This window comes from Pelecanus crispus, chromosome 18, assembly GCF_030463565.1.
Source record: "Pelecanus crispus isolate bPelCri1 chromosome 18, bPelCri1.pri, whole genome shotgun sequence".
NCBI classification, from domain to species: Eukaryota; Metazoa; Chordata; class Aves; order Pelecaniformes; family Pelecanidae; genus Pelecanus; species Pelecanus crispus.
Window position 1 is genome coordinate 4,230,336 of NC_134660.1, and position 20,067 is coordinate 4,250,402.

A 20,067-nucleotide genomic window follows, 5' to 3' on the forward strand; every position below is an offset into this window, starting at 1 on the left:
AGTCTGAATGCTTTTCTTTCATATTTGTAAACGACACTGCAGCAAGCTTATGCAGACCATTAAATTAGGATAAGGATTATCATCCTTCCCAGGCATATCCTCTACCCTTCAATGAGAGTTATTAATGCGTTACACACAGAGCTCAGCAGTTTTGCTGCACCAAGGCTTCACTGCGTACAATAAACAAACTTGCTGGCTGAAAGAACTACTGTTTCTTTGTGAAGACACCACACTTTTTCTTTGCTGAATTCTGTTAAATGTCCTCACGAATTCAGTTCAAGTTACCCTGTTGAAGCTGCTCTGGCTTCTCTGAAAAAAAAAAAAAAAGGAAAGAAAACAAAACTCCCCGTATTGGACTTGCTGCAAGGAGAACCGAGCACCCACAGCAGAGCACAACTGTGCATATGCTCCATTGCTAAATAAATATATATATATATATATTAAAAAAAAAGTATGTCTCTCTCTCTATCAGCTGCTTAATGACAATATTTCCTCCCTCTAAATTCCATATTCACTCCTGCTCCAGTCCCATTTTAATTCTATCAAGCACGTATAGAGCCATCAAGGATGACCAGAAACATTAATCTTGGTGGTAATTTAATTTCTTTATGCAAGATCATTCAATGTAGCAACAGCCTGATAAAAGCTTGGTCTTCCAATTTATGTAACAACAGTTAAAAGCAAAAATTATTTCCTCCCCAATTACTCATCAATAAAAAAAAAACCCTTTCTTTTTTTAAAAATTCACATTAGTCTTTGAATAGAGAATCAGCTAATAATATGATTATTAGCAAATTTTTTTGACTTCAGTCTCCAGGACAACACCCTCATGCAAGCCAATGTCGCGCACCCCGCGAAAACACCGCACCATAAACACGCTGCACGTCCAAGAAGCAAGACCTGCACCACGCGCGGGCGGTACAGAGCCTCCTGTTCATCGCAGAGGATTTTCAATGCCCCGTTGTTATTCCTGAGGCACGGATCACACGCCGTGCGCAACCCGTACCGCCCAAGCCGTATTTGACTCACGAAACACGCGTGACTTCTTTGTTTCAGAAGCAGCAACTAGTGGCAGCTCCACAGCTAGCGCGTAGCTTTCTCAAATCAGCACTGATCGCGTTCATTTAAAACTTTGTGGGGAAAAAAAAAAAGTGATGAAGAGACTGGCTGGGAGAGTCCACCCAGGTTTTCAAGCCCAGTTTTTCCAGCTCTATCAGCTGGTCTAACCAAGCATGGCATCTCCCACTCAGTACATCGCTTTCTTTAAAATAGAGGCTAAAAACCAGCATGGGTGTATTTTCTCACTTTGCAATATTGGCAGTTCTACTTTTTTCCCCCAAGAAGGCTGCCTTTAAAGGGTTTTTGTTGTTGGTCTTTTTCCTTTTTTTTTTCCCCCTTTAAGTCTCCAAACCTGCTTTTAGAGTAGCTTCAGATGAATGGAGTTCTGTGATATTTCCTCTCTTAGATAAAAGCCACAGTTAACAGATAACGCGCCGAGTGCCTCATACGCATCAGTCCTATCTTCTCCTTACCACCTACTTACGGGCTGCAGCATTTGCCTATTTACAACGCAGGGAAAGGTTTTCACCATGAAGCCAAGATTTCCGGAGCCTAAATGATGCACAGCTGGTGAGCACAGCTGTCAATGCGGAGCCGGACCTTGAGACATCCTTAGAAACGGGTCTCTAGGCTGTGTCCACACCGGGAGCAGCTAGAAGGAGGGTTAGCAGTGGTGGGACTCACGGTGCTTTCTGAGGAACATAATTTTGCCAGCACTTGTCTAATTAAAAAGCTTTTCTAATGCGAAGGGCTCAACAATCTTTCAAAATGGCATTAATCTGCTCGGATGTGGATTTCGGTGAGAAGACAGGAGCGAAGCCTGGGAGCTGTTCTGCACGCTCGCCCAGTAACTGAAGTCTACAGAACGGCAGCAGTCAGTCCTTTATTGCTGATCAAGAAAAGACCGCCCGCTCTGCCTGCTCCAAACCAGCAAACGGCAAAGGCGCGACGATCCGGCTGTTCCGACGGCCGCTCGACGACACTAATTACTGCGCAATGGGCAGAAAGGAGTTTCTGAAGCAAACGACAACTCAACATTCTTCCAGTCCCTACAATACACGTGCAGCCTCCTGGAAGAAGAATTGTTTCATTTCCTGGGGAGAACTGCAACCCCGCCAGCATTCTCTATTTTTATTTTATTTATTTAAAGAGTTTGCATTTCAACCTCTGTCCTGCCTGTGAAACGAGAAGCCGGCTGCAATCCCAGATGCTCTGCAGGGGTGGACTTTGTGCACTGCCAGAGAAGAGCATGACGACGGCCAGTGGCCTGATTTCTTGTTGGTCCTACAAGAAGCGAGGAGTTACTCCTCAGCAGCCCAAAGCCAAGCTCTCTTCCCACCTTCATCATCATCTACAGCCGCAACTGAGGAGACTCGTACGTGGTGAAGTGCAGTCAGCGTGAGCTGCCAGATCCATTTCACGTTTTGCCACGGATTATTTTTGCAATTGTCAGTACAACTATCCTGCTATTTCTCAGGCTGATGAACTGAGATTTATCTTCCTGATTTAGAACTGAGGAATAATTAAAGAGATCTAAGGCCAGAGGACCTAGAAGTAATTTCTTCTGAGAATATGCTTCAGTACTTCAAAAATTATGCAAGACCGATTTATCTTAGAAAATATAATATTAAACTGTTGAAAGCTTCCCCTCAATTCTGAACCTCATCCTATGTACTAAGACGCAGTGACTGCAGATAAAACACAAGGGAGAAAAAAAATACCTCCTCAAAAATAATATTTGTACACCGCAGATGCGATTCTCCCAAGGAAATGGCAAACAAATAGTGGAAGATAATTCAGTTTCAATGTACTGTTTGAACAACGAACACAAAACAACCTGACTTGAAACTGATATTTGGCAGCCCAGGGAGGGGGAGGACTTTGCAGACAGGGTCTTCTGGGGGAGATGCTCTCCTGAGTCAAGGGGTTCAGCCTGCCATGGCTGATGCACGATCAGATCGCGCTGTTCAAAGTAAAATACTCTCTCTGGACCCCAATTTCAGATTCCTTATAGCTGTATTAATAAATATGCTTCGGATTTAATGACATAACTTTGGCTGGATATCCAAGTCTAAGCTATCAAGAAACAGTCAAGCACAAATAGGACAATGCTAAGTTTTGGGCTTTACCCGGAGCGTTCTTCATTTCATCTCTCTCCTTGGAATAATTCATATGAAGAGTTGCATCTACTTCAGAGTTTAACCATACCCCATAATGAAAGTAAAAAAAGAAGAAAGGTGCAAGTTTTTTGTTAGACTGCAACACAGCTACCACTGCAGGGCTCGCGGAAAAGCATGCGCTCTGTGGCAGATCTCATTAGCGCTTTCTTTCCCCTCGTTGCAGTGCATTTTGTTTAACTTCGTATTTCTCTCTGTGCTATTTCTGTATCCATTCTCTCTCCCTCGGGCAGAGTTAAAGGTGTTCTTAAAAAGCTTCTGCTCTGCTTCCTCCTGTGTGGTCTTCAATGGGTCTTACTGCGGCTTCACGTCTCCCAGGTTGGTCACTCGGACCGGATCACCGCTCTCGCCCGGTTTCTGTGACCTTTCCTGGATTCCTCCAGGAAAACCATGGGACAGAGGGAAATATGAACATATTTCAACATTAAAAACCCCATTTTTGTGACCAGTTTCTTCCAATCACTTTCATCACTCGCTCAAATACCGCTGCTTGACCTCCTCTTTTTCTGACCTTAGCCGAGAGAGATAGTTGCTCTTCTGGAAGTCACACTTTTCAAGCCACAGTTTATAACCTTTCTTGTACTATTAGCTTGTGCTTTTGCCCTTGTGCGGTGCAGGCAGAGGTAGGCAGGTCTGCCAGACACTCCCTCGGAGGACCCCTGCCAGCCAGCGGGGTACAGGATGCTCCCCGAGACACGCGCCGCGCGCCGTGCTCTCAAAGCCACCGCTCACCGGCGTTCAGGCAAACCCTGCCCTCGCCTTCGGCGCCACGCTTTCCTAATGCATAAAGAACTTAAGAACTAATGATATATTTGCTGCTATTTTATATTCTCTAAGAGGAAAAAGAGAGGAGCTGTTATTATACAACGGCATTTTAATTCTCTATTAACTTTTAAACAGACCTTATAAACCATGCATGTGGTCTAACACACACAAGATTTCATGTTTCATTTCACGGGTAACGGAAATAGAACGAGACGTTCACTGTGCACACGAAACGCAAACTTGCCTAAGAAATTTGTGTTCATTCAAAAATCTGAATGCCCCACTGCAATGCCAAGCGTCTTCTGACGATTGCTATGAAAGATAAAGTGAATTATCGTGCGTATTTGACTGGGATGGGTTAGGAAGAAAATGCAGCTGAAGCTTTCAGTTTCTGGGAACAATGAAACAGCAAAGCAAATGGATTCATGTGCGCCTGAACTGTAAAAGTGAGTTTTAAAGCATTATCGGAAGACCCAGGATTATTTTTATAGGCGTTTTTCTTGGATCATAACCTCTCAAAAATTGCAGCCCTCTCTCTTTTCAGAGCACGCACCATCTCTCCCAACAGGTAAAAGGCTCTGCACCACACAGAAGTAAAGACTTCTATTTGTTTGGTTTGTTTTTTTGCTTTTGGGGTTTTTTTTGAAAGAATTTTGCTACCAACTCCTGACTATCTTCCTGAAACTGTCATCCAAATCACTGGAGAACAGGTGAACGCAACAAAAAAGGGAATTTTAATGGCTTTTTTGGCAATTTGCTGCTGCTGTCAGTGCCATAGCCATGGAGCGTTTCCAGACCAGCTTTGTCCCCTTTGCCTTTGGCAACGCCCGCTTCAGACCCACACTGCAGCTGGCGCACACGCGGCTTTGCCGCGTTGCCGAAATACAGAGATTTCTCCATACCACCACCCCTAACGCGGACACTTGTTACCTTGCCTCCATTTCTTTGTTCCTTTCCATGTCCTGCCTTTCTTTCTTTTTTTTTTAAAGCTTCAAGATTCGGGGTTTCAGTCAGAACTGGTGATTGCTGGGTCACGCTTTCTGAATGCCACACAGCAAGAAAAATTGCTGTTAATGCTGGAAGAATGAAGCGACGTTTCTTTGTCCTGCAAAGGCCGTGTTCAGGAGAGGGAACACCTACCTCCCAACACTCCCTCATCTTGACTACACACGAAGGGAATTTCCTTAATTAGAACCAAGAGAATTTTTAATTTGCTTTTCTGTGGGTGTTTCCCCCCTGTTAAATTAATACGGTATAACAGCATTCGTTAAACAAAAGAAGAAAGTGTATTAATGCATTTGAGTTATAACATTGAGGTTAACAGAAAATATAATCACTTCCCTGCATGCAAATGATTTAAAATACTGCTTTAAAATGCTGAAACGTTCATGTGACTGATTGTGGTTCTAATCTGATAATACTCTACATTTTACGTAGTTAGGGATGGAGTTCACCACAGTAGAGTGAATTTTTAAATAAGGGTAGGTATAAGGCTACCATGACTAAACTTGATTTTTACAACTCTTTCCCCAATAATATGATCATCATGTAAATGAAGTCTCAGATCACTGAAGGCAGTAAGATGACAAGAATTTACTCCAATTTAGAGCCTCAAGAGGGGCTCAACAAAAGCAGCGTAACACCAAGAAAATGCAGCTGGGCCCAAGCGCAGCAAGTACAGGAATTTACCTCCAGCAAAACACTGCATTTCCCCCTTATTTTCATGTCCAATGTGGCTCAACAGTTATGCTAAAGCTTTTCTGAAAATTCAACTATCTGACCTTAAAACTCTGAATTCAAGCACTGTAACTTTGGTAAAATTATAAGCTACTAAATCCATGACATTAAAAAAAAATAAAATTAAAAAAAAATCTTCAGTAAGTCCCAGTAAATCTTCTCCAAGAGCCTATGAGAAACCGAGGCCAATGTCCACAAAGGGCCACCACTCCTTGCATCTAGCTGGAGTGGGATACATTTCGGTTTCCAAAATGAAAGCCATACAACCGTTTCATTCCAGCTGGTTTTATGCAATTTAGCTGATGAAAATCTAAATTTCTCAGGCTGCGCTGTGGCAACAAGCATTCTCCAAAGATAAGAGGGATTCATCGAGGGAACCACTTCTCTTTTTGAATTGATAGGGACTTTATAAGTAAAATGACAGAAACAGTATAATCTAGAAAATATCAAAAAATCTCAAGACTGTAAAAAACCCTTGGAATTCCAGAGAGACATAACTAAAAAATGCTGAAAGAATATTTAGCTCCATCAACCTGCGGGGAAGAAAGTGCACGAGAAGTGCTAACTCAATAAGAAGATCTTTAGAAGATTCCCTATGGAGATCAAATATACTTTTTCTATATCAAAAGACAAAAAAGACAATACGGAGCCAGGCTGGGCTCCTCTCTGCATTTATGAAGACAGTCTGCGAATGGTGCACGAAACCAATTTCAGGAGCTGAATTGCATTTTGAGCTTTGAAAAGACTTGATGAAATGTGAAGGAGGAATGGACTCGGTGGCTGAGCTGTCCCCGCTGACTTTAAAGCGGGGCTGGCTCTGACGTGCGGTGGCACTCATTTCAATGTAAGGGAGAGATGTTCATCTGGGGTATGGAGAAGAGAACCAGCAGCTCTGGTCCCTGAATTTCCTTACGTTTTTTCCCCTTCAAACATGGTATTAGCATAGAGACTGTGCTCACATTTTGCTTAATTTTCTTCTAATTTATGATTAGCAATTTACCCCGCAGCCAAGCTGTGAGCAATTTGCTGCCCATAAGTTATGTGTGACCCAGAGACCTTTATGTTCTCCTGCTGCTGCAAGAGGGATAATTTGCTCTGAGCCTTTTGCAGCACAGTTCCCCTTTCTCTTCCACGTCTGTTTTGCAACGCTCGCTGCCCAGGCAAACAGCACTGCCCTTCACAGCTGCTTCTGACTTAATGCCATAAAATTGCTTAACAACTTCTATACTCCGTGCAGTATCTCACTCAGTATTGCTCACCATAGGTGCTCCCACCGAGCCGATGTGAAAGACGGGCTCTCACTGCTCCCACAACTGGGCTTTTAAAAAACTCTTATCACATACAGGGTTACCCATGAATCTCAGTGATTTACCAAGACCCAGAAGTGCTCTACCAAATCTAACATCCCACTTTGGCATTTTAACGTACACAAGAGTCTCCAGTGGGTGGTGGGTTTTTTTTTTTTAAAGAAAAGGTATTTACCAGAAAAAGTACTTTTAACTGTTTCTGAAGAAATATTATGCAATGAAGTGCAAGACAAGATCAATACGTGCTGGGAGAACTGCTTCCAGTTGTAAGCCGTAGGGTGAGTGAAGGGAAGCGTACATGGCAGTCATTGCTGTTTGTAAGCCTGCTCTAAGAATGAACATTTTGTGCCATTTTGGAAGATATACAGGGAGAACCTTTAAAAAAACCTGAAGAAAAAAAAAGAAAAAAGCCACAAGGTACAAGTGCTGCCATGGTACTTTTGGTGCCCAAAAATAGACTGTTTGTATATAAATTCAACTGCATTTGAAAAAAAAAAGAACAGTCTGTTTTAGCAAAGCTGTGGTTTCATGATTACCTTAAAATGTGGAATACCACTAAAAGAAAGGCAGCTTTCTGCCCCGCTCCCACACACTCTTTGCCTCCACACTAACGAACTTGTGGCTCAAAATTAATATCCGTATTTTCTAGAGGGTTAATTTTCAGTGGGATTAGTGTAGTAATCTGATTTATCAAATGGCTACACAATGTGTAGCGCTGGTGCAAGGATGTGGAGTTGGCAGACAGCGCAGAATTAACTTTTTGGGCAATGGCACATTTTGCAGATAGGCTTAAGTCAACCATGAAACTGCATCTGGTTTCCCTCTCCCATCATTCAAGTACACAGACAACGAGGTCAACCGGTCGGGAAAAACCTCATACAAATCTGTTACCTAAACCCCGTAATTTGCTGGTGCCATAAACTTACAGGAGATCACATGTGATCATTTGATGATAAAAGGTTAAGCCAAGTCTTGTATTCTTGTCCATAGTTACTACCACAACAATTTTTGGGGATATGAACTATGTTAGCTGACATGCTACTTAAAAGCAGCAAAACCCCCACAAAACAAAACCAGCCAGAAGGAAAAGGTGTTCCTGAACCTTGCTAGGTAGTTTTCTCTTGAAATGGTTATTTGCCTCTAAATGCACCAAGCAAACCAACGACTTCCGAAGTGAATTACACCAATACACACGCGTATCTACATTTATCGTACCTGGCCTGCCCTGTTTTCTTTTGAAGGTGTTTACACAGCATCATTTATAAGAAACGAACCTAAAGTAACAAGGCTATGCAAAAGGAGTTTCCCATTTTCTTCCAGTCCCCTCTTTCCATTCTGAAATCCCATGCTTTTACTCTTTCAGACATAAGTAGCGCATGTTGTTGTACCTCCATGCTTAGGGTGCCCGTATTTTAGCATCTATAAAATCTCATTTCTACATCGCTTGTAGGCCTGTGTCTGTCCAAAGTGGGATTAAAAAGGAAACCCAATCTAGTTATGCGATGTAGCCTGGGTTGCCAAGAGATGCTGTTTTAACAGACAGTATCCCAGGCTCTGCGCAGCCTGGACTTTCTGGAGCAATCATGCTGCCAGCCAGCGGGAGAATCCTGCAGGGACTTACAAAAAGATGAAGACCGTATTTCTCCATGCGCCTATACAGACAGACATACAGACCACCTCAACAGGATGCTTAACCCCAGAAGAAGGAAAAAAAACACGGGGCAGCAAAGCAAAGGAGAGTAATTCCAGGCAAGCAGCTTTTCAGCAAACTTTTAGTATTTTTAATCTGATCTCTTGTTTCTGTCCTGCTGTTACCAACTTCAGGGGGAACTCAGCAGACTGTTAAAAGACATCAGTAAGATGTCACAGCATCATTTAGGAATCTTTCAAACAGCAGACATGAAATTAAATGAAGAAAATTCTGACATTATGCCAAATGAAAAACTTTCAGTCATCAGCAAATCCCAGATGCTGCAAAAGCCAAACCAGTGCGTGCACACGCGTGTGCTAAGCTGTCCAGGGCAAAATCCACCAAGAGAGATGGGATCCATAGCAACTTCTCTGTAGAGAGAAAGTATCACAATTCTTTTAACTCCAAAGTTCTTAAGACCTTCAGAGAAGATCAGACACTTGATTTTACCTGCACTGAATCCTTTGAAACAATAGAAATGGCTATGATGTCTTGGAATTATGTGGTACTGCACAAAGCAAATGATCTTGGGTTTAATGATAGCAAAGAATCTTTTTTTTTTAAAATATATTCTCCAATAATCTTACGGTTGTAGAATTTTGTAAAAAAGAGACCACAGATTGCTGAAATAACCATTAAACACCATCAGAAACAGTTTTCCCCACAGGAATTTTCCATTTAGAAGCAATAAGTCAAATGAAAAGACAATTTCTGTCACGCTTAATGATGAGGACTAAGAAAGGAGACTTCGGATAATGAGAACATGAAAAAGGCTGTGACGTGCACGTACTGTGTCTCGCTCTGACCTAAAGGCAAAAACGTTTATTCCTTACCTGCTACTGAATTTGGCCGTGGCATAAGGTAAAGAGGAATAGACTGCACTGACTGGGACAAGACCGTCTCCAGGTTCCTCTCCGGGATTTTGTTCAGGCTGTAGGTGGAAGCCGTCATGTTCTCATCCACGCGGTACAAGCAGGAGTCCATGCTGGATTTCTGGGACTGCCAAGGTTTCAGGTTTCCTCCAGATCCAAGTTCTTTACTGCTTTCCCCTCCATATTTAGTGCGTTCCACATTTTCGGAGTAACTCGTCAAAGTAGCTTGAAGGAAGAAATTATAAACAAAATGAGTAACAAAGAAAGAATGGCTTGCACACACGCTGCTCTACGCCGAGCTGTGCAATGCAAGAGCCAAAAAATGATGTTCATCTTATTTTCCACATTCACATAAATCAGAGATTATGGAATTTAGTTTAGTGATGCTGTTTCTGCTTATGACTTCTAAAAGAACATTTAGGCTATAATGTTTTGGCTCATACTGTCAAAAGCCATTTGTAGTTACAAAGAGTATTAAAAATTATGTGCAGCGTTGTATTTGAATACACAATTCCAGAAAGAGCAGAAATTATTAAGGAAAAAACATTATCAGTGCTCTTCATATCTTTTAATTTGCATCGCAGTTACCTTTTCAGGGAACGTTTGCAGAAGTTTATGACCTTGCAGTGTCTGACACTGAAAAGCCGTAGGCACAGACAGCCCCGACCTGACTTGCATGAACAACCAGCTCTCATGGATTAGCTTGGTTCAGAAACTGAACCCACTATCTCCTTTGACTGACACCAGGTTTTTATGAAGCTTTAACTGTAATCCACACATTTTCCCTTATATTGTTCAGTTTACAGATCAGGATTGTTGCTATATTGACTTTCACATTGGGAAGTGACAACACTGTACTGATCCACACCAGCAACACCTTCTCCCCGTTGGTGTTTTCCCTTCTGAATTCTGATGCAGTTATCCCCTGGCTGTAACTCCCTTGGGGCTGCTGACTTTCCTTTCATCTTTAGTCTCCCACATATTCGTTCAAGGTCATAAGCAGACCTCTTAGGTATTGAGAGAAGGTCCCAGCGCCCATACCAGCTTATCTGAGTGTGTCAAACTTGCCTGCTCCCTAACTTAGGGAGGGGCGGGGGGAAAAGGAAAAGAAAGAAGAAAGAAGAAAAAAGAAAAATGAAAAAAGAAAAATACAAAACCAAAAAAGAGATCAGAAACCAGAGCTCAGTAGCCTCTCATTGCCCCAGTCACACACATTTCCACTGCTATTCAAACCCCTGAAATTCAACTCGACCCTGAATATTCTGAAGCCCCGGGCATGCCCTGTGCTTGCTGATCTACTTGCTAAATCCACGGAAATCCGTCATTTTCACTTAGCCGTGGTAAATACCTTTCCCAGGCCAAATTCTCTGCTCATTTCTGCGCCACCTGCCCCTGGACACAACCGTGGGGATCTACTGCTTGTTGCCTGCGCTGCAAGGTCTCCTCAGGGCAGCCTCCCTGCCTTGACCAAAGCCCATTCCGGAACCAAGGGAGATGCTGCCCCACTAACTAACAGCACCACATTCATTTTTATACTGATAAACACAAACAGTAAATTACTCCGAAGACTCACATGCTTTTAGGCTGCACCTTTGCCAAGGTTTAAGAGCAAGGAGCCGAGAAGTTCCAGCCAAAGAGCACTAAAGGAGGATGCGGCTTCATTGCAAATGGGTAAGGCTTATTTCGTTTGTTTTTCTAAATGCATCCAGAAGCAGAGAACTACATATTTTAGCCAGTTGTTTACATGTTGACTACAGGAATAATTTCACTGGCTAACATTAGGCATTCGATTTAAAGGCTCAGAAATAGCCGTACAGACCTGACAAAATACGAAAGCGATGACACTTAAAGCCAGGGGCTCTGGAGGTGCCAAGCAGACTGCTGGACTCTATCCCCAGTGCAAACCCATGAACTTCAATGTCCAAGGACTAATCCGGTTTAATTATACATGTTAAATGACATTATAATAGGAACCAGAATTACCAGCTTACATCTAAAGTCACAAAATTGTCATTAAAAAAAAAAAAAATCAAGACCTTACTGCACCTCTTCTTTATCCATCCCAACAAACTCCAGGCAGCTTCAACATTTATTTCTATCATTTTATTTCTCAGTATTGGGTTTCTTGTCTATGCAGTGGGATCAATATCTTCATATTTCATCAAGTGTTCCAAAATTTAGTTGTTTGTAACATATTTTGAAATTTAAAACCAACACATGCAACTGCTAAGACCCGGTATTTGGGTGCTGGCATTTAAACGAAGCTTTGCTGTCAGGTAAACACATTCACACTTCAGCACAGCAAAATAAGATAAAAACAAGAAACAGATGTTCACAGATTTCTCTTGCTCCCTCAAATTGTTTAATATTGAGAAACAGGTTTTAAACTGGTTTCTAGAAATCTCCATTTCAAAGTCTGGGTCTGCAGTGCTAGGCATACTACGTTGTCTGTTTACAGAAAAAAAGAATCCATTGATCCACTAAAATCCATTAATTTAAAAAACCTATCTCATTACCAGACATAAAAAATTATGTCTCTATTAGACATAAAAAAAAGGTCTAATTAATCTTTGTAGAAACACATCAGCAGCTGAAATCAGTCACCTTCCAATACATCAAACCGAGGAAAAGCAAAATAACTGTGTCAAAATAAGTTTTCTCTAAATGAAGCAACAAAAAAAGAAAAAACAGCTAATAAATCCTGCTGGTCCCTCTTCTAATTGTCAATTCGTGTTCATTTTCAACATAATTTTCACTGTTTTACACTAAAGATGTTTTATGTGCAAACTCTTCATTGAATCAGGTATTTAGGATTGTTCCCTGCGGATTAATTTACCTTTTGAACAGCCCTGGATGATATAAGTACTGCTACACAGGCTGGAAGCGATTGCTCTATGGACTTAATCTCTTCTATAAGCTATTTTAGACCAAAGCCATTTTGACTTTATTTAAAAGGCAAAAGCATAAGGCGCACTACAAGCCAGCAACACAAACTGACACACAGAGCACATCTCCCGGGGGGCTAAAGCCTACCAACGGTGCGACCCCGAGAGCTGCTCAGGGATTACAGCTTCCCAATTGTCCTCGTTTTGGCTGGGACAGAGGTAATTTTCTTCCTAGCAGCTGGTGTAGTGCTGTGTTTTGGATTTAGTGTGAGAATAGCGCTGATAAAACACTGGTGGTGTAGTTGTTGCTGAGCAGTGCTGACACTGGTCACGGACTTTTCAGCTTCCCATGCTCTGCCGGGTGCACAAGAAGCCAGGAGGGAGCACAGCCAGGCCAGCTGACCCAGCCTGGCCAAAGGGCCATTCCATACCATACGGCGTCATGGGCAGTATAGAAACTGGGGGGAGTTGGCCGGGGGCTGCGATTGCTGCTCGCAGACAGGCTGGGCATCGGTCAGCGGGTGGTGAGCAATTGCATCGCTTGGTTTTTTTCCCTGGGTTTTATTTCTCTCTCTCATTGTTCTCCTTTTCATTACAATTATTATTATTATTATTATTATTATTATTATTATTATTATTATTATATTTCAATTATTAAACTGTTCTTATCTCAACCCACGAGTCGCCCTTCCGACTCCCTCCCCCACCCCACCTGGGAGGGAGGGTGAGCGAGCGGCTGCACGGTGCTCGGTTGCCGACAGAGGCTAAACCATGACAACAATCAAAATTTGAGAAAGCAACATCTCATTTCAGAAAACTCCCATTATCTGCACCAACTAAGGTTGATGCAGCCTGATACTTGGGGGCAAAAAGTTGGTCATGCTCTTATACAAGGAAAGTGCCAAGATTTCCTGGGTAGGAAGAACTTCATGTCAGTCCCTGATAGGATCAAGCCCATGAACACCTGCAACCAGAAGGAAATCTGCAAAATAACATTATTTCTGCAAATTTGCCATAGTCATACCCGAAGCTTTCCAGAGCTGCAGAGGGTATTTGTCGTGGTTTAGCCCCAGCCAGCAACTCAGCACCACGCAGCCGCTTGCTCGCTCCCCCTACCCCGATGGGATGGGGGAGAGAATCGGAGGAGTAAGAGTGAGAAACACTCCTGGGTTGAGATAAGAACGGTTTAATAATTGAAATAAAGTAAAATAGTAATGATAATTATAACAATATAATAATGATAATAATAATAATGATATACAAAGCAAGTGATGCACAATGCAATTGCTCCCCACCCGCCAACCGATGCCCAGCCAGTTCCCAGCAGCAATCGCTGCTCCCCGGCCAACCCCCCCAGTTTCTATACTGCCCATGATGCTGTATGGTATGGAATGGCCCTTGGGGCAGTTTGGATCAACTATTCTGGCTGTGCCCCCTCCCAGCTCCTTGTGCCCCTGGCAGAGCATGGGAAGCTGAAAAGTCCTTGATTGGCATAAGCAGCGCTGAGCAACAACTAAAACATCAGTGTGTTACCAGCATTCTTCTCATCCTAAATCCAAAACACAGCACTATGCCTGCTACTAGGAAGAAAATTAACTCTATCCCAGCCGAAACCAGGACAGTACTGTAGGACAGGGTGTGTGCTCACGCGGTTCCGGCGTGCGAGCCCCCTCCCCAGCAGCTCCGGCGCTGGGCCCCCCGGGGCACTCACCGTGCTCTGCAGCAGCCATCTCTTCAGAGCGCTGCACGGGGAACGAAGGCCCACCCTCGGGACGAAGCCCACTCACAGTCACAACACAACTCTTGTTGCATCGTTAATATATGGAAATGATACCTACATGTTAGAAATATTCTGGGCCTTAATCCAGATGCAGAGAAGCCAGCTGAAACAGGCAAGAGCAGCTACAAACTAGCACGACATCGCTGCCCAGACTTCTGTCGCCAAGGAGAGTTTTGTATACACAGAATACAGGAGGAGAGCATCGGAGTATCGGATTATACTAAAAATTGGCTCTCAAGTTAAGATTCCTTCTGGTATTACTACTTGGGTTAGACTGAACATCTCAAGCACAAAACAAGTATTTTGTGCTCGTCCTTTGAGATCTCTTTGCTCTGTAATTGGTACCTACGACTCCGGCTGAGCCAGCTGATGGCCTGTGGAAAGGAGGTGCCAATGATGGAAAGTCCCAACAGACGCTGTTTGAATGGCATCAGTGCTAAAGCAGGCTGCAGGAGCGCTCACGGGCTCAGCCCAAGCCCCAGGCAAGAACCCCGGTATCTGAGGGTTTTGTCGCTGGTAACATCTGGGCTCGCAGGACACGTTCAGGGGTTTGCCAGAGGAGGGGTGTCACCGCCTCGGGAGGAGAGCCCCTGTCCCGGAGGGGGCTCACAGCATCCCTGCCACTGGAAAACTGGAAAATGACAACGGATCGTCACACTGACGGAGGCAACAGAATCAACACTTTCCTAATACAAGGTTTGAGAAAGAAACAAATGGCCCTTCAGGCATTACCAGAAAGTTTCTCATGGGTCCCATGAATTTTTTTACGGTGAGGGTGGTGAGACACGTGTTGCCAGAGGCGTCGTGTTGCCCGTCGTTAGCAGTGTCCAGGGCCAGGCTGGACGGGGCTTGGAGCAAGCTGACCTGGTGAAAGATGTGCCTGCCCATGGCAGGGGGTTAGAACTAGATGATCTTTAAAGGCCCCTTCCAACCCAAACCGTTCTATAATTCTAAGATTTTTAAACCCAAGGATACCTGATGAACCAAAAGCTCAAAAAAAAAAAAAAAAAGCAATCTCTTAACAGATAGCTCACTCTCATTCTGAGAAAGATAAACTGATGACCTCAAATCCATCAAAGAGCAGGAATTTTTGCCTTAAGCCACCTGCTGAGAGGCAGATCGTTCAAGCCCGAGTGCCTGACAGACGATCCCCAGCGCATCAGGTTGCGTGACGGGGCACGCTAGGCTGGGGGAGCCACGACAGGAGCACGCCGCGGCGCGGGAAGGGCTGCAGAGGAGCCGCGGGAGAACACGCAGCTGCGTGAGGCTCTCTTCATTGCCGGATCCAGCCAGAAAGAACAACCCCGGTGAAAAAAAGCAGCACGTGGTAGCGCCTGGGCCCTGCTACACCGGGGCGGGTGGGCTGCGGTCACACAGACCACGGCACGCGCCAGCGGCTGCCGGGAGCAGGAGCGACGTCGCTGCCTCGTGGAGGCGCGGAGAGGACCGGGGCAGGGACGGAGCGAGACGGGGGCAGCCGTGCACGTCGCGCACTGAACGTGCGAAACCCGACAGCCGTGCTTAAACATCCCAGGTTCTCTATAGCACTGAAGTAATATCGCATGTATATAAATACAGACGTGTGTGTATATATGCATGTATTTATAAATATGTGTATCTCCAGCCCCAGCTGGCACGCAGTCTCACGCCATTTAACATGAACGCAGACAGAACTTGAGGCATCTCAAACATCTGAGCGCTGTAAAACACATTAATGAATAATAACACGGGAAGACCCTCGAATGAGAGGATGCAGGCAGCACGGGGCCCCTTTGCAATCCCCCCGCCGCTTCCTCCAAGGGTTTGCCGTATCTCCTTCCGCAAGGTTTCAGCCGTGCCCTCTGCCACAGCCCCACTGCCCCAGCTTGAGCAGCTCGGCCCGGGTGACCATGAAGACACGGGGACTTCGATGCCAGAAGGGGATACGCTCCAGAGATGCCGCAGTCATTTTACAGTCCTACCTAGCTTTTAGTATTCAAGATTTACACCTGCATTTGCCTTGGCAGAGGACTTGCCTATGCTACGCTTTCATTTTCAAACTTGGCTCGTTTCCCTTGGTGAAATATTTTGATTAGAACTTTTTGCAAATAACATGGTTTAAAATATTTTTATTTCTTTGGGAAAAAAACAGAACTCTATCAAAGCAGCAGTTCATCCAAGATAGCACCGTAGATGTCACTGCAGCCAGTACTACACTTCTCAGAGGGTTTCATCTATTTACAGGATAGCAAATATTATTTCTCATTTAGCTGCAAGCTGGTCTATGCCCTGGAGCGTGAGGTTTTCAACTGTACTTGTCTCGAGTTAAACACATGAGGGGATTTTTACCATCCCATCCAACTCTCCTTGAGGCAGAGATCATGCCTGGAAAATGTCTACCTTTACGTTCACCCTTCATAAGGAACTGCACGAGAAAGCAGTTTTCTATAGTTACCACTTTATGATGACCAACAGCTGTAACGTTAATTATATGTAAAGATTTATAATGTCTCAAGTAGGAAATAGGGATTTTGCTGCTTTAAAGAAATAACTGCAGCAAAGTAGCGAGCTTCATACGTTGCACTGAAATTAGGTATTAAAAACACTTGTGCAAACTCCGCAAGTTAACCTCGTTTCACTCGTCTCCAGTACTGTACTAAACCGTGACTTGCCTTATCGCATTAGAGATGTCTTAGCTAACATGTATGAGTTGGTAAGGAGTAAATAAATTTTTCACCCTAATCTACATAAGCCTTCACAAACTCAGCCAAAGAAGGACACACCTAAATATAGCCGTGTCGCCCCAGACCGCTCCAGGGAGCTCGGCTGCCAAACAGAAATTTGGCAGGCAGGAAGCGTAAGTCTGAACCTTTCCCTGGGGAAGGCAGCAGCCTTGGGCAGTCACATGCAACCATGCCCCAACAGCCCCTGGAGCACTCAGTGCTTTTAGAAGAACATTATTCTCTGCCGGACACCATCAGCCAGTGAGTTTAAGGCTTATCCATGCAAAAAAACCCAAAAACCTTAAGTCTGCCCTGCTCAAGGCTTGAGGTCAAAACCCACACTGCTCTTCGTGGGTTTAACTTCTCGTGTAACACTGGTCTCAAATATGGGGGGATGGGAGGGTGGAATCACTGGCTTAATTCATATAAACAATCCTGTAAAAAGACAGAGATTAAACAGGTAAACCCATTTCTGTGTCAAGCCTGGAGGTATTGTAAATCATGGTAAGCACACAAAAGGTCTTGAAACATAATGAAAAATACTTTGACAGTAGCATCATGCTGACCCTATGCCCATCCTGTTCTAAATCTGAATTCCCTGCTGCGCCGGCTGACAAGCGGGATGAAGAATGGTATGAATGCCTCGAAGGGGCCGGACCTGCCTGCTACTCAGACTAGCAATGTAAGGCCTGGGTAAAACAGCATTTCAACAGAGTGAGACGCTCCCAGCATCGGAGCCCAGCTCCCTGCAAACACCCTGCTTGTGAGACAGAAAGGATCAGCAAAGCTTTAGTTTATGAACGTCAGTTTATCGCTTGCAGAAACAAGGTAATACATGTTTTCAAGCAATGTCCACTACTGTAAACATTAAAGAAATCTGTTAAAGTGTTCCACGTAGAATCATGGAATCGTTTAGGTTGGAAAAGCCCTTTAAGATCATCCAGTCCAACCATTAACCTACACTACCAACTCCACCACTAAACCAATTAAGGGCAGAGTCATAATTTCAGGTTTCCTGGCTTGGTGGCCGGATTATTTTTTAATGAAAGTAAAACTAGGAATCATTAAGGTTGGAAAGGATCTCTAAGATCATCAGCCCAACCGTCAACCCAACACCCCCATGCCCACTAAACCATGTCCCCAAGTGCCACATCTACACGGCTTTTGAACCCCTCCAGGGATGGGGACTCCACCACCTCTCTGGGCAGCCTCTTCCAATGCTTGGCCACTCTTTCCATGAAGAAATTTCTCCTAATATCCAATCTAAACTTCCCCTGACGGAGCTTGAGGCCATTTCCTCTCGTCCTATCACTTGTTACTTGGGAGAAGAGCCCAACACCCACCTCGCTACAACCCTAACAGAGAGACAGGAATCTTGATGGCTGATTTACCAAAGCATCAAAAAACCCCCACATGCTCCTAAGTACTATTATTTAAACATAACCCTCTTACAAAACCACACGTGCACATCTGGAGTAACACCTCTGCAACAGTGAAGCCCTAAAATTATGACAAGGGCTTACTGCAGAAGTGGCCATAAGCTGCACGCTCTTTTCCTTGCCCAACCTGACCCTGCATGCTGTGCTTCCCCTCTAAAAAAATCTGGACATCGCTGCATGTGTCAGCTACCTGCACCCACTGGATTGTAACAGTGGGGCTGTTAATATTTCAGAAGAAGAAATGCAGGTCCTGTACATACACATCCCTTTAACCCTACATGAACTCCCACCACCTTCTTGATTCAGTGCCCTCTCTGCATTGTCCACATTTTATCATTTTGGATCCTTCTTTATTTCTGCCCATCTCATCAACATCAGTTCACCTTTTTTTTTTCTTTTCCTTCTTTAGCATCAGCAAGGACAATTTTTCTTCTTTTTTTAAGTCCACCAGAGTCTTGAAACTGGTTTTAAAATTATAAGATTTAAACAAGAAAGCAGAAAGGAGGCATGTGTGGGGGTGTGTACACAAGGGGAGGGAAGTTATTTGTATACTTGGCATTAACTTTTTGGGCAAGCTTGGATCATTGTGAAGCCTTTCATAACCACGAAGGTTAAAATCTTGCTGCTCTTAAAATAAAAGCTGAGAGTCCTATGTGATCTCATGCCATCAACAGCTAAAACGTTAAAGAAAAGTCACTTTTCACAGTATCCAAAATAACACTGTGGGAGTTGACAATGCTGAATTTTCCTCTAGCTGTCTTCTGATCTGTCTTTTCAGTTTATTCTTTCTTTCAATTTGTCACTCAATTTTTTTTCCGTCTACCGGGCTGGACCATAAACCGAATCAAATTTCACAGTTTGAGTACAATACCTGTTCTGTGCCGCTTCCTTCAGCTTTAAACACTCATCTTTCTCTTTTTTTTCCCAGTAATGTCACAAACACCTGTAGCTGACCCAGTATCTATCTAGTATTTAAGGGCCAGATTTCGGTGTTGAATCCAACCCTTGATACCTCAGTGGCTTAACTGGTGGAAGGCAGAACTGTTGTACCATGACTTCATGGCTTCTCACCCCTGACATCGACCATGAATCATGTCACATGCACGCACGCATTTGCTTTCTGCTTAATTCGTCCTTTTAATGAAATGGAAAAAGAATTGAATTGGGATCCAGAGATGGTGTCCTCCTGTGCGTCGTGTGGTTGGGGTTCTGTGACCCCACTAATTTTGCTCAAGAGCTGCTGAGATGCCCGATAAATAGCCTCCCTTTTCACCTCCTGAACTGTCAGCCCCATCACCTGCAATATGCAGATGCATTAGTGAACTAAAGCTCCTTATTCATCAATATTAGACATTTTTCAGGGAGCTCCTCCTTTGGGGAATGAGCCCAAATGGAAGCTGGCTTGATTTAAAAAAAGATCTGTAATTCTTAGAAATCTTATTCATTATTAACAGAGCATTTCATAATACTGATGAGAATGTCAGAATTCAAATGCGTTAGCTGCAAGATCACAAAAATATTTAACCTGAGTTAAATTTATCTTGATGTGCCTTTTGAGCTGCTCTTTGTTCCCTTCTCAAAGCAGTTAAACTTGCAAACAAATCTATCTTGTTTTATTGTCAGCAGCATCTATTCTGCTTAGCACGCACTAGAC

The 20,067-nt window shown here is 43.8% G+C and overlaps 1 protein-coding gene across 3 annotated transcripts in view; it reads right to left on the minus strand.

Moving 5' to 3' along the window:
- TANC2 (tetratricopeptide repeat, ankyrin repeat and coiled-coil containing 2) overlaps positions 1 to 20,067 on the minus strand; it is a 212,134-nt gene that overhangs the window by 76,931 nt on the left and 115,136 nt on the right. For all 3 annotated transcript variants that reach the window (XM_075722714.1, XM_075722713.1, XM_075722712.1), the window contains one exon: positions 9,569 to 9,832. In XM_075722714.1, the coding sequence (XP_075578829.1) occupies positions 9,569 to 9,832 (264 nt within the window). The remainder of the gene's footprint in view (positions 1 to 9,568; positions 9,833 to 20,067) is intronic.